This window comes from Crinia signifera, chromosome 8 (assembly GCF_055691185.1).
Source record: "Crinia signifera chromosome 8, ASM5569118v1, whole genome shotgun sequence".
In the NCBI taxonomy this organism is placed as follows: Eukaryota; Metazoa; Chordata; class Amphibia; order Anura; family Myobatrachidae; genus Crinia; species Crinia signifera.
Genome location: NC_139224.1, coordinates 121,822,826 through 121,837,955, shown reverse-complemented (window position 1 = coordinate 121,837,955; position 15,130 = coordinate 121,822,826). Strand labels below are relative to the sequence as shown.

The following is a 15,130-nucleotide window of genomic DNA, read 5'->3' as shown; positions in this document are numbered from 1 at the left end:
CTCCCACACCTGTGACTGTGAGGAAAAAGCTGCAATTTCACACACAACCCTCTGGCGGAGATGCAGGGCAGCCAGGAGGGAGTTTGGAGTTGGACATCTGGTCCGGACTAAGGGACCTGTCAACGATTGCTGACGTGTCTACTGTCGCTGCATTGGATGCTGTCACCATTGAAAAAAATGGTGGAGGATTACTTTGGTGAAAGCATCCAAATAGACATGTCAGACAGTCCTTACCTGTACTGGCAGGAAAAAAGGCAGTTTGGAGGCCCCTGTACAAACTGGCTCTATTTTACCTGAGTTGTCCCCCCTCCAGTGTGTACTCCGAAAGAGTGCAGCAGGGAACCTGGTCAGTGATTGGTGTAGGAGGTTGCTTCTGCAAAATGTGGAGAAGATGTCTCGGATTAAAATTTTGTTGTTGTTCAATTTTGTATTGTGATGACAATGACAATAAACTGTTATTATTATAAGACTATGTTTATCAAAATGAATTATCAATTCTTTAATAAAGACCTGCAATTGCCTCCAGAGACAACAGAGGGACCTGTGATTGTGGAGTCCAGCGTGGATGAATTGATAATCTGTGAGGATGACGAAGTACACGCTGAAGGGGGTGAGAAATCAGAGGAGGAGGATGAGGAGGACATCTTGCCTCTATAGAGCCAGTTTGTGCAGGGAGAGGTGACTTTCTTCTTTTTTTGTGGGGGCCCAAACAAACCAATCATTTCAGTCGTATGGCAGACCCTGTTGCTGAAATGATTGGTTTGTTAAAGTGTGCATGTCCTCTTTACATAACATAAGGGTGGGTGGGAGGTCCAAGGACAATTCCATCTTGCATCTCTTTTTTTGACCATTATGTGCTTTGTGGGGCCTAGTTTTTCAAACTGCCATCCAGTCTGCCGCTGCACATTTGTGTGGATTAGCATAGTTATCCAGCTTCCTCGGTGCAACCTTTTGCCCTAAAAAGAATATTGTGAGGTGTGAGGTGTTGAGAATAGACTTGAAATGAGTGGAAATTAATGAAAATGAGGTTAATAATAGCGTAGAAGCAAATAAAAAATCTCAAATTCTACGATTTTAGCAGTTTTTATGCTTTTTAAAAAAGAAATCAGAACCCTAAACACGAAACACAAAAATGGTGGTGTTTTGAAATGGATACAGATCCAAAATACTGCCCAAGATACAGACCCAAAACGCGTTGCACGAAACATAAAAAAGTGCCCGGTGCACATCCCTAATCTATCTATCTATATCCCCCCCCCCCCCCCCAGAGCAACTCATTACATACCTCCTCTCCCCCACCTCATACATAATCCCCCAACACTTAAATAATGAATGATTTCCCCCTCATCCCCCTATGACAGGGGGCCTGGGAGTAGTAACCCCCTAATCCCCCCCCCCCTTTATCCGCACTGCCTCCACCTCTCATGTCTAGTCTTCCTAGCAGTGGGAGCTGATGCAAGGTTGTCATCTGGGCTGTAACTAGTAGTTTGCAAGCAGTGCCATGGCACAGAGTCCTACAGGCAGCACTGCAGCTCACCCATGGCCCTTGCATCTGGCAAGCAGGGTGCTTGGAACCCCAAACTGTACAGTATTGCTGTCCAGGTTGTCATTGTGTACACCTGTACACCTGAAGGTTGGGACTCCTTCAACTTAGAGTAGCACCCCGCCCACCTGATCTGAACATTAGTTCACCAGTTTGGTCCCTGGTAGCCACAGACTGCAAACTGAGGGCACAATGAAGGTAAGACCTAAAAATTTACACTAATTGCTAGTCTTGGAGATGAATTTGGGGCGCGGCTCCCCTTGGGTTGGTGTAACCGAGTTGCTTTCGGGGTAGCACACCCTAACATTTATTTAGCACTATTTATTTTCACTAATATTATACTTCCTAGCACTACACTTTTTAACCTCTAGCTCCTGCTTCTTTCTTATTAACACACATTTCTAGCTTAGTTTTTCACTTGTGTGCTGCCCTGGGGTGACTGGCTTATGCTGGCCTTTTTGGGGTTCCGCGCCCCAGATTCTTAGTATTAGGGACCCACCAGAAATGAGGTTACCGTGAAGCTGGTTGGTGGGCAAATATTTCTTGGCCAATGAATATACCAAGAACCTCTATTATTGATTGAATTTGATTAATAATATGGAGTGTGCATCTGCACCACATGTCTTTCTTTGTCATTTGGGTACTCCAGACAGGCACACTACAGCTTTTAAATCCCCACAGACATTGCGTGTAGTGCTGTAATGGTGGTCCAGTCCCCTCTGTTCCCAAGCTCTTGCGCTACATCCCACTACACATTGCGCCAATACTAATCACATATGTACTAACATATGTGATTAGTATTGCAGTAATCTCCTGATAAAAATTTGCCTTTGTGATGAGTGCTAGTCCCCAGACAGTTATTTATTAACAGTTTCTTATATAGCGCAGCATATTCCGTTGCGCTTTACAAAAGCAACAGGGTATTTACAGACAGTCAAAAGGTAGGAGGGCCCTGCTCGCAAGCTTACAATCTATAGGGAGATAGGTATTGATACATAAGGATAGATACTGTATTCTTTATTGTATCGATTCCACCAGAATAAAAAGGTTCTGTGGCTGGTTCTGGAATTTGATAAGCTGCCTGAAGAGGTGAGTTTTCAGGGAACGCTTATAGGTTTGGAGACTTGAGGAGAGTCTTATTGTGCTTAGGAGAGCATTCCACAGAGTGGGTGCAGCCCGAAGAAAGTCTTGCAATCAGAAATGGAAGCGAGTAATGAGTGTGGATGAGACGCAGATCTTGGGAGGAGCGTAGAGATCGTGTTGGAAGATATTTTGAGATAAGAGAAGATATGTATGTTGGTGTAGTTTGGTTCATGGCTTTGTGTGTAATTAAAAGAATTTTGTATTGAATACGGTAGAATACAGGTAACCAATGAAGTGACTGACAGAGTAGCTTTGCAGACGATGAACGTCTGGCTAGGAAGATTAGCCTCGCAGCTGCATACATGATGGTCTGTAGTGGTGAGAGTCTGTATTGGGGAAGGCCAATAAGGAGACTATTGCAATAATCAATGCGTGAGATGATGAGAACATAGATTAGAGTTTTTGCAGTGTCTTGTGTAAGGTAAGGGTGAGTTTTGAATATGTTTTTTAGGTGCATGTGGCATGATTTTGAGAAAGATTGAATGTGGGGTACAAAGGAAAGTTCAGAGTCAAGGATAACATATAGGCAGCGAGCTTGAGAGGTAGGAGTGATTGTCATATTCTCAACAGCAATAGAGATATCAGGTTGGCAACTAATATTTATTGGTGGAAATATAATTAATTCTGTTTTTGAAATATTAAGTTTGAGGTGGCGAGATGACATCCAGGATGAAACAGTAGAAAGGCATTCAGAGACACGGCTCAATACAGATGGGGACAGGTCCGGGGAGGATAGGTAGAGCTGAGTATCATCCGCATACAGATGATACTGAAATCCAAAAGAGACATCCAGGTTTATGACCTGGGAGTACATCTGCGCATGTGCAGAAGGATGCGGGTCATTTGTGGATTCTGGGAGGGAGCTAATCGGATCCCTCTGACAGCACTGATGAGGGGAAAAAAAAATATAGGGAAGCACCATTGCCCTCCAGAGCAAAGCCTGGAGCTTAGTACATATGGGAAATGTTACTGTTAGCACATCCCACCTGTCATATTAACATTCCCCAAGGAGGACAGGGACTAAGTAAAAACCGGACATATATGGATTAAGGCCCAGATGTACTGTAAAAGTGATAAAATGGAGAGTGATAAACAGTCAGCCAATCAGCTCCTACTTGCCATGTCACAGACTGTGTTTGAAAAATGTTAGGCAGGAGCTGATTGGTTGTCTGTTTATCACTCTCCATTTTATCACTTTTGAAGCTTAGTACATCTGGCCCTGAGAAAATGCTCGACTTCCCTGGTAATGTAGGATAACATTATTTATTGCCAGTTTGGTAGAGCAGTACACAAAGGAAGAACAATTGCAAGGGCCACTTCCTTGGACACGTTTATAAAAGCTTTATCTTATTTATGAGGTAGCCAGGTATACTATATGACCGTCACACACCTATAGCTAGCCTGCCCACCCACACCGAGGTCAGATCTCCTAAATACCTCCCACTTTCCCTCAGACCACGAACACTGCGTTATTAAAACATGCCCCGCAACTCTCAGGTTACATCCTTAGATAAACAGGTAAGACCCAATTCAAAGATGGCCGACTCGCCCTCACGCACTCCCCACGTGACCGGCGCCCGGCATCTCCCACTATGGAGCAGTGCGGCGGTTGGTGAAGGCTGTTTGTATTTGTCCCCATAATACATCGCGTTCTCCGCGGGAAACCAAAATGGCGAAGGGCTGTAACCGAACCGGGCCGTTTGCGCTGTCCATGTAAGCCCTGAGCCGCCGCCGGCCGCCATTTCCCCTCCCCCCCTTACCGCAGAGGGAGCCCCGGGCGCAGCACGGACTGCGGAGCCGCTGGCAGCGCGGACTTGTGATTTCGCTGTGGGGATCGCTCCGCACTACTGAAGTGACCGATGAGGTAAGTGGGCCGGGGAGGGGGTGAGTGGTATCGGGGCTACCGTCGGTTGCGGGCTGCTGCGGTGTCGGGTCACCCATGCGGCGGTTCCCGGCCTTCTGCTGCCTAGAGAGTGTGACTGGAATAATAATGAGCCTGGACACAAAGGGCACTCTCCTGCTGGGCGAGCTGCTGATATGGAGCGCAAGCTCTGCGACCCAGTGGCTCCCAGCAGGCCGATTCCACGGAGCTAATGGAACACTTAATACCGGCATATGGGGTCCTGAGTCTCCGGGTAAGCACGGGCGTTACACCCAAGTATACCTGCTGCTGATGGGGCGAGCGAGTCTCACCGGCTGAGTGTACATGTGATGCTGTGGGACAGGCCAGGGCTGGCATCAGTAGTGCTGTGGGTAGCACTGGCTGTGCATGGATCTGCTAATTACAGTTGCCCAGGTGGATGCAGTTTGTCATTCTGGAACGGCAAAGCATGTCAATTGCGGAGTATTGAATTCCCACAGTAGTCTTTACAGGTAAACTTCATATTAATATGGTCATTTACATATATATTGTATATTAATGTTTTTTGCTTATTTGCCTTAAGGCTCATACACGCGAGAGTGTTTTAGCCCTATTTCTAAGTGATCTGTCTAAACAGCTTAAGGTGTCCACACACTACAGTGATTTTTTTATTTTTTGGGCCAAGTTTCGACTGATCAGATGATTTTTACTACAAATGGTTCGTAATCGGATGCGAACTCCCGCTGCATCTTCTGTGCTGCAGGGAGTAGATCAGAAGATGCAGCTAAAGATCTGTGTAAAGGTGCCCATACACGTTGCAATTTTTAGGTGCTTTGCGTTTTGTACTTCATTGTGCCATGCGATTTTGGCACTTGTAGGGGATGCGATAAACTGTGCGTATACGATGCGATTTAGCCTCCTCTTTTTTTTTTTTTTTAAAGTTAATAGTCTCTGAATTGACATCGCATTGCATGTACTGCAAAACTGATGCAATGCGTTTTAGCACAAAAAGTACTGCCTGCAGATGCAGACAATATTGTACCTGTGGCACTCGCATCCCCGCAGGTACACGCTGCGATTTTAACCAAAGCAATGCGCTTTGAACTTTAAAAGTTCAAAACGCATGTTAAAATCGCAACGTATATGGGCACCTTTACTCGAGAAATCAGGTGGTCTGAGTATTTAATGTTCCTTCTACTTTTTGCACAAAATCTTTTGTCCAGGACTGATGGAGTTCAAGGGAAATCTTAACATCACAGATCTTTCTAGTGCGGGCACCTTTAGAAATTAAGAACAGATCACTGTGTGTGTGTATGCCTCTGAGCGACGGCGATGCGTGGTTCCTGTAAGTCGCAATTGTCTGACTAAATCTTGACTACATGTAGTCAAGATCTAGTTGGATCGCCAGTGTTCTAACCAGAGAACATTGGTTAACTCAGATCGACCAAATACACACCGCTACGTGAGTATGGGCGATCTAGCCGCCAGGAAGCACTGGGACCAGAATTCAGATTAGCAGAAATTGCCTCGTGTGTACGAGGCTTATAGTATCAGCAATAATCCACTACTGCGTACATCGTTGTTTACTTCGTTTCATTTGTTCAGGCTTTGCTGGAATGTAAACACTTTTTTTTTTTTTTTAATTTTATGTGCCTTTCCATGCTTTTTGGCAAGAATGTACTGCATGTGATAAGTGTATTGCCTTTTCTGTGCACAGTGGTAACGGAATGTTTCATACGGTTAATTTATGGGCCTGATTCAGCATCAGTAGTTTTTCAAAGTTTCACAAAATTATGGAACATAAGGGAAAAAAGTGGAGCGCTAGATAATGAACTCAGATCAATTGGGTATCACAATAATAAAAGTATTTTTTTTAGTAAATAAAATAATATAAAAAGTAATAATAATCAGTAAAAAATTACTAGGATTCCTTGACAATTTGATAACATTAAATCATTAAAATAGACCTCATTGAATTAACTGGGGTGAGACTTGGGATAGAAATGGGAAGAGAATATAATTATACTTATTTGCAGTCCCGCTTGTTCCTATGATTGCTTCTTTAATGATGAACGTAGTCCCCGCTGATAATGTATAACATTAAAAAGTGCTGGAATGAAGGGTGTCCATATACCTGATTGGGTTGACAGCCTGTGTGTTTCCAAATTCTGGAATATGGCGTTGCAAATAGCTGGAGTCCCAATATTGAGCAGGTGGTGGTTTCCCGAAAAGATGTAGTTCCAGTTGCACCATAAAGGACTGGGGAAGTAGAAGAAGCGGGTCCAAGCTGGGTTAGGTGGTAGTAAATCCCAAAGTCTGGCAACAAAGTGTCTCCAAAACTACGGACCAGCACCTCAGGCCCACTGCATAAGTTTGTCTTGCACCCTATAGAGGCGTAAAGGGACACTTGCAATGTTAGCACTATTAGAAATGCAGCACATCTTATTACCATAAGTATAAGCCTACTTTTTCAGAACATTTTTTTATGCTGAAAAAGCTCCCCTCGGCTTATACTCGAGTGAGGGTCCCACTTGAGTCAATGTTTTCCCAGTTTTTTGTTGTAAAATTAGGTGCCTCGGCTTATATTCAGGTCGACTTATACTCAAGTATATATAGATTGAATCTACCCTAGCGTTTATGAATGGCTGGAGATCTGTGGTGTATGAGTTTTCAAATAAGCTTTGAATGTCAGATTTTATTAGCCTGGTGGTCTCTAGTCTAGTGTGTGCAGAGTATACCAAGTACTGTAAGCGGTTTGTTTGAACAGGAAGCAGATATGCTGCGCTTGCAACACTGCAGCTTGTAAATGAAGAGTCTACTAGACATAACTGAACAATGGCCCAGCTGCTTTGGAGAGGCTGGTGTTCCACTGCCAGGAAATGGTTTACTATCATTGCCGGCTATGTTGTCTAAACTTACATCCTCAGATTATCTCGGGGCTGTATACCCGCTTCCCTTTTTTCTGCTTCAAAAGTTAACCTGTTTGGGATTAATGTCATGAAAAATGCTGTTTGTGTACTTGATCTCCCATTTAAAAAAGACATGAAGTTGGGGGACGCCATTCAGTTTTCTTTTTTTCTCTGATTGCATTGGGCTAAGCCATGTAAAAGTGCTATGCCCTGCTAAGTGCAATGTAAAGAAGTGCCATTTGAGCATGAGGGTACAAGCTGTAAAGGTGATTAAAAGAATTGCATTGTCAAGCGCCTGCCGGCGCTTGCACTGTCGGCTGCTAGCGTAAACAGTTGAATTTACCCTCACTTTGATAGTTGATCTTTCCTTGCTGTTGCTGCGATGTTATTCCAAAATTTGCGACCTGCTGAAGTCTTTATGAATGTGGAAATGACTTGGCTTGGCCTCTACTGCCTTTGCTCTTACTTATGTTTAAATTCAGGGGGGGAAGCAGGGCTGTTACATAACGCAATGTCCACATATTAAATCCCAATTGTCACAGAACCTTTTATTTTGGTAGGCGATGTGAGGAGGTGTAACATTGGACACATGCAAGTGTGCCTGGTAGGCACATTGGTGCACACAACGGTTTCTGTGTTCCTATGAAGCATAGGCTTTAACGTATATACTGTATTGCAGATAAAAACCAGGAAAGATAAATTACTATAACTTTTTTTTTTTTCAATAAATTATTTTTCATGTATCATACATACTTTTTGAGGCTATGGAGGAGATATTGCAAACCTTATTTAAAAAAAATAAAGCCAATGGTTCTAGGCAATTTTTTTTTTTTGAAAATGCATTTCCCCCAACACAACGTGCCATTCCTTACTGGGGCATCGCAAGTTTTTCATAATGCCCTAAAGAGGTGGGAGTTAAATCTTGCAATGTTTTCCTTTTTATAATTGCCAATTATGTGCATCGTTGTGATGCCTGGTGGCGCTTCCTGCGGAACCTAATGCACTATCCCATGTTTATTGCGAGCCGCGAAAAGCTGCTTTTCGGTTATGTAAAATACGATCAGCGGTAAGGTTTATGGCAAATTTAATTTCTAACCCCCTAAGGTGAGGGAAATCCATGTTTTAAGGTAAATATGTTGGGATTTAGTTAAGAACTAGGACACCTCATGAATGACTAATTAGGAAGTCTTTAATTCGGGTACAAAATTATACAGGTATATTGGGGTGCTTTATGAGTTTTATGAGTTTTTAGGCTTGCAGGTAGGAGTGATTGTGTGTTTATATAGAACTAGAAGTGCTTTTAGTTATGCTGAATTTTATTTCCTTGCTTACGGTTTATATGAAGTTTGTGCTACTTTTGCATATGCTTTAGAATGTAACTTCTACAAAGTGAACTTTTTTGCTCTCCTTTTATTTCATCTCTATATTTTTGCTGGGGATATCAGGCCAGTTGATTTTATTTAGTTACATTTTTTAACCTTCCTTTTACTTTTCTCTTTGCTTGTCATTGTATTTATCATGGGTGAATATATTTTTCTTTCCATTTTCAGAGACGCAACTGCTGTGAGTAATTCATTGGTCCTTAAAAAATCAAATTTTCGGCAAAATAAGACTGCCTTAGAGTCTTCGGCAAAAGCATCTGTACGGCATGGACCGAAGCCGAAGAGACCACTGTGTAAATTTGAAGAAGGACAAGATGTCTTAGCAAGATGGTCAGATGGATTGTTTTATCTTGGAACTATCAAAAAGGTAGAAACCTCTCAATGTCACCACATTTGAAGTGTATAAAACCAAGGGGTTGCATACGAATGATTAGCGGTGGGGATGACTGTGGTCAGAATACAGATGCTGATGTCTTGATGGATGGAATCCTAACAGGGGTCACCTCCCTGCTTCCTTTAACCCTCTTTCTGCAGAGCAAACCTACTGCCGGGAAACTAAGCTGTAAATATCTTCAAGGGTATTTCCTGAGCTCTCTAATTGGTCTCTGCATCAATTATCAAATAAATTAATGACAAATAATTTGAAAGAGCTGGTGTCACCAACAATTCTGTTTCAGTTAATGTCTGGTTACCCACTATTGATTGTAGCTAGGGATTAATGAATATAAACTGTACAGCAGGGATGGGGAACCTTTGGCCCTCCAGCTGTTGTGGAACTACACGTCCCAGAATTCCTTGTTACAGTTTTGCTATGTGGCCATGCTACAACTGTTGCAGGGCATGCTGGGATGTGTAGTTCAACAACGGCTGGAGGGCCGAAGGTTCCCCATACCTGCTGTACAGGATACCTACCTACAATTACAGGAGGTTATGTCAAGGGTGAACTGTATCTTTCCCAAGTTGTGCTGCAGAGTACATGTACTTTGAGTATATTATTTTTGTATATATTCTAAATTGAAGTGAAAGCTTCCAAGTTGCTTGCTCCAGGAGCTGTAGACATATGATTATAACATTTTGTGACACATAGGATACCGCCCAGGGTGCTTAAGGAGCAAATATAGCAAACATACCTGTGCTTGTAACTTGTCTGTGTTGTACAATTCAGACAGGCTTTTATTTAGATTTCCCTTAATTGCAGACATATTTTCAGATAACGGGTTGTGTATAGTAATCTCCTGCATCATGTTTTTCTCTAGTCTTTAATAAAGGATAAATTATGCAGGTTACGCATATGGTGCCTGATTCAGAGTTGACCACTAATCAGCGTATTCGCAAATCAACCCTATTTTACTGAAACCGGGCAACATTACTTGCCTTACAACAGCCATGGTTACTGATCTGCATAACTCCTAGGTCCTTGCTATACACTTATGTTTTTAGATTAGTTCATGATGGAATTGTTGGCTTCAGCGGTCACCTCACTATCTTGCCTCCTATAATTTTTTTTTATTTTTTATTTAATAATTTTTATTGAAATTTTAAATTATGCCAAGTAAACTCCCGATACAGGCAAATAGTTTGCAGACAGACCATGAAATTCACGAGTGATGAGATGACAACACATGGTATTAATGCAAAAATGTGCGGCCAGGGTAATGTTAATACTGCAATGATGCATGAAAGCAACAGTAAAAATAAAGGTATTGCATGTGGACATAACAAGTAAAAACTCTGTAATGCAGGATATTTCAAGCTCTATTGCCCAAAGGCGCCATCTGGGTTCTAGGTACTACCGGGTATATGATATACATACATACATACATACATACATACATACATACATACATACATACATACATACATACATACATACATACATAGTGAAATACCACACCAAAATATAGTAAAGAGTATGACAATACGGATATAGACGTCTGATTTGACAGTATATTTCCCAGCTAAGAAAAGCTATAAATTAGGAGAAATTATCATTTCAGAGTCAAAAGTCTGGTCAGACAGGGGAATAAAAATATAAAATAAGTAACCCACTGTCTTGAATATAATACCTAAACTACCCAAAGCAACCCCCCCCCCCCCCACCCTGTATAGCCTAGCCCCAACTCAGGTATACTTGGTTCCCAATAACAACCTGGCCCCTCCCTTCTAACTACACTATCTAATCCCAATCTACCCACTAAACTTAGAGGCAGTAAATTAGTGGTTATAGCTAAAACTGCTCCGAAACAGTCCTCACAGGATTTAAAAAAAACTCCATTCTAGCTATCCTTACCACACAAACCCTTACCCCATCCCACCCAAATACAGGATATTGGCCATATGGGCAACATGGGGCACTAAATAGAGTATTAACATAAAATGTGGCGAAAGTTGTGTTACAAACCCTGTTTCCTATAAAAGGAGGAAAGCTTTGTAGAAAACAATGAACCGGATATTGTAGCAAATAATTGACCAGGGCTGAAAGTCATGACCTCCAGCCCCCCTCCCCCACAACAGGCATAGTATAGTACGGATATACCACCCAGAGGCAGAGTCTCTGAGTATTATACACCATCCACAGTGTGTGTGTGTGTGTGTGTGTGTGTGTGTGTGTGTGTGTATGTGTATATATAAAGAAAAAAAAATGTGTGTGTGTATATGTATGTAGAATAAAATAGAGCGAAAAATGTAAAAGGCATCTCAAACTGCAACCTGGATTATACATTAGTCCGGCCAATGTTCATGATTGGCATTGGTTTGAGGGCACTGAGAGATCTCGTGGAAGGAGACTTGCACAAAAGCAGTACTGCTTCTGCACTTTAGATAACAAACATCGGAGGTGCATGGTTTACGTAGAACTCTAGTGTTAGGGTTATCAGCCAGCAGTGTGCCGTCCAGGAAATGGGGTACTTCTACACCTGTGTGGCCATTTAGTTAGGGTATTGAACAGGGGTGTATCCCATCACTATTGAGGTGTGCCCAACACTTACAGAGATCTCCACCCATTCTCTGGCTAGGTACCATGCACATCTATTTTGGCGGTGAGTGCTAAACTGCAATTGTTCCCACCCACGGGACACTATGGCCTGTGGGTGTGGAGGGCAGGCTTTTTCAGCAAGGGACCTCTATAAGGGTAGGGCACAATATGCCAGAGCATGGAGTCCTGCTGAAGCAGCCTAGCAGGAACAGTTCATCTCTGAATCGCACCCAGTCACTTTTCTTCATATGTCTGTATGGGGAGTTTTTGTAAATTTCCTACAGCAGGCGACTTTAAGGCCATAATTACCACTTAGTAACAGTCTGTTATGTCTTGCTGTAGTGCAGTGATTTTCAACCTTTTTACCTTGCGGCACACTAAGATTTAAAAATTTCTAAGGCACACCATGAGATCCCCACAGGAAAAATACAAACCTGTTGCCCCCATATAAAAAAACAATCACACTGGTCCCCACAGGTAACACAAATAAAATACATTGGCCCTTTAAATGAAAAGAGGAGACCAGTAAATAACACTTGAACTGGTGGTGGCTGTAAACTAGTTTAGACATCTCTAGATCTGGGGGCACACTTGAGAACAGCTCAAGGCACACTAGTGTGCCACGACACAGTGGTTGAAAAACACTGCTGTAGTGGTTGAACTGTTATGTATATGTACAGTATAACTCCGATCTACATGTCTGGCTAGCAATGGCATCCCTCCGAAGGAACATTTTATGCATTTGAGCATTAATGGTTCAATTAATACTTTACTATATCACAGATTTGCATATTTGAGTATTTCACAGATTTGCATATTTGAGTATTTCACAGATTTGCATATTTGAGTATTTAATTCTAACTTTGTTAAATAGCAGCCACTGAGATTTTAAAACTTTATCAATCACTGTATGATGTTGGTCTATATATCTCTGCCTATTATGTATGCTAAAGTAGTTTGAATTTCTTTACAACTGTTTTACCTCCTATCTGCATGAAGACCATATGTAATGCTGGTTCTGTTATTTCCATTACAGATAGATAAGTTTAATCAGAGCTGTTTTGTCTTATTCGAAGACAGCTCCAAATCTTGGGTACTCTGGAAGGACATACAGACAGGTAAGGGAAAGAGCATTGTATGTAAACTGTCCTGGTCAAGCCTGAAATGAAGTCTCTGGTATAAATTGTATTGTTTTCTTCCATAGTAACTATATGCACTGAAATGCTGTGAATAAATCTATTGCACAGCACATACGATCTAGTGCTTCATAGAAACAGGGAAATGCGGCAATTGCAGTTCTCAAAGCTTTCCCCTGACATTGGGCCTTATTCTGGTTCACTCTTAGAGGCAAATTCCTTCTCAAATGGACAAAACCATGTGCACTGCAGGTGGGGCAGATATAACATGTGCAGAGAGAGTTAGATTTGGGTGGGGAGATCTATATTGCAGTGTAAAAATAAAGCAGTCAGTATTTTCCCTGCACAGAAACAAAATAACTCACCCAAATCTAATTCTATCTGCACCTGTTACATCTGCCCCCCTGCAGTGCACATGGGTACACATATATACAATTGTCGTGCCGTTCTTCCGTTCTGGGTCGGACAGCCGTTCAATTGTATCGGTGTGTACGCTGTCCCGTACGAGCGATAAACGGCAAAAAACTGTCTTGACCGTCCATACTCGGTCGGGCGATGGTTCTTTGCTGTTTAATTTTCATCCGACAGGAAGGCCTCATATCGGAACAAAAGTGCAGTGTGTACGCACGTTCGATCGATATGCTGCCGTCCTTGCGACTATACTGCCAAACCTGGAACGCCCATGTGGGGCATTCCATAGCTATATAATCTCTCCTACAGCACAAAAAGCGTTCACCTCTCCCCATGTATATTTAAAGAAATAATCATAATATACATGCACCCCATCTTTATAGCAGGTCACCGTATCTTTCCCTAGTCACCCTGCCGGCTGCTATAAAGACCACGGAAAGCGTCTTCAGTCAGTCGGCAATTATACCTTGATTGTATTACTGCAACTGTTTCACTTTGTATGTTTCATACATTGCTCTTATAAGCATTAAATTGAGACAAAGTATCATATTGCAGAAGACAAGGAGTGAGGTTGTCTGCACAATGAGATATATAGAGATATATATATATATATATATATATATATATATATATATATATATATATATATATATATATATATATATATATATATATATATATATATATATTCTATCATTGCGCCAAACTGCTAGAAAGACGGGTATGCGACTGCGGTAGTCACCCTGGCAAACTGACTGTAGTCGCATACCTGGCTTTATAGCAGTTTGGTGCTCCGTGTGTGTCACATTATCTAATGCATATTGAAATGTTAGCAACTGTGCCTTGATATCCTTATAGCCCTTTTAAGGGCTATTGCCTGTCTGCTTGTGCAGCTCCTTTCTGTTGTGACAGCCTGCTCTTATATATCATGAGCCGCGGCTCCGTGAACTACACTAACCCTGTCACCTCCACACATGATTTATTCAAGTGTGCGTTCTGAATGCAATGTACTTATTATAGTGTAACTAGTGTAGTTCATTATTTGTGACTCATCCTAGTCTATATGTAAGTATATAGTAATAGACTGGGGTGAGTCACATATAATGAACTACACTAGTTGCTGCAGTGTAGTATAATAAGTACATTGCATTCAGAACGCACACTTGAATAAATCGTGTGGAGGTGACAGGGTTAATGTAGTTCACAGAGCCGCGGCTCCGCTGCTCATGATATATAAGAGCAGGCTGTCACAACAGAAAGGAGCTGCACAAGCAGACAGGCAATAGCCCTTAAAAGGGCTATAAGGATATCAAGGCACAGTTGCTAACATTTCAATATGCATTAGATAATGTGACACACACGGAGCACCAAACTGCTATAAAGTGTATCTTTCAGCAGGATGGAGCGTCATGCCACACAGCCATGAGTTCCATGAAGTGGTTCGATGATCACCAAATCACTGTCTTTCCTTGGCCAGGAAATAGTCTGGATTTAAATCTGATCATAATAAAAGCATACCTGTAACAACTTTAAAAATAAATAATGATTATAATTTGATTGGAATATAAATTATAAGTGGGTGGGTAGAAGGTTCCTGGAAATTAATTCCAATACTTGTTCAGGCATTAGTTGGTCCCCAGTGACTGTGTGCCACTGCATGAGTGGTATAGTAAAAACATGACCAATCTTAGCCACAAAAACATCCACCATCTGCTTGGCCACACTGTGCTCATTTGGGACGATCTGGTGGTGAACCTCTACTGTAGGTCCG

At 42.0% G+C, this 15,130-nt stretch overlaps 1 protein-coding gene across 4 annotated transcripts in view; it reads left to right on the top strand.

The window, feature by feature from the left end:
• The first annotated feature begins 4,264 nt into the window (after nucleotides 1-4,264).
• Nucleotides 4,265-15,130, top strand: part of MTF2 (metal response element binding transcription factor 2) — a 33,050-nt gene continuing 22,184 nt past the window's right edge. For 2 of the 4 annotated variants that reach the window (XM_083157084.1, XM_083157083.1), the window contains exons 1-3: nucleotides 4,563-5,059; nucleotides 9,007-9,205; nucleotides 12,849-12,930. In XM_083157084.1, coding sequence (XP_083013210.1) covers nucleotides 4,956-5,059; nucleotides 9,007-9,205; nucleotides 12,849-12,930 — 385 coding nt within the window. In that variant the 5' untranslated portion in view covers nucleotides 4,563-4,955. The other 2 variants (XM_083157085.1, XM_083157086.1) reach the window with 2 other exon arrangements.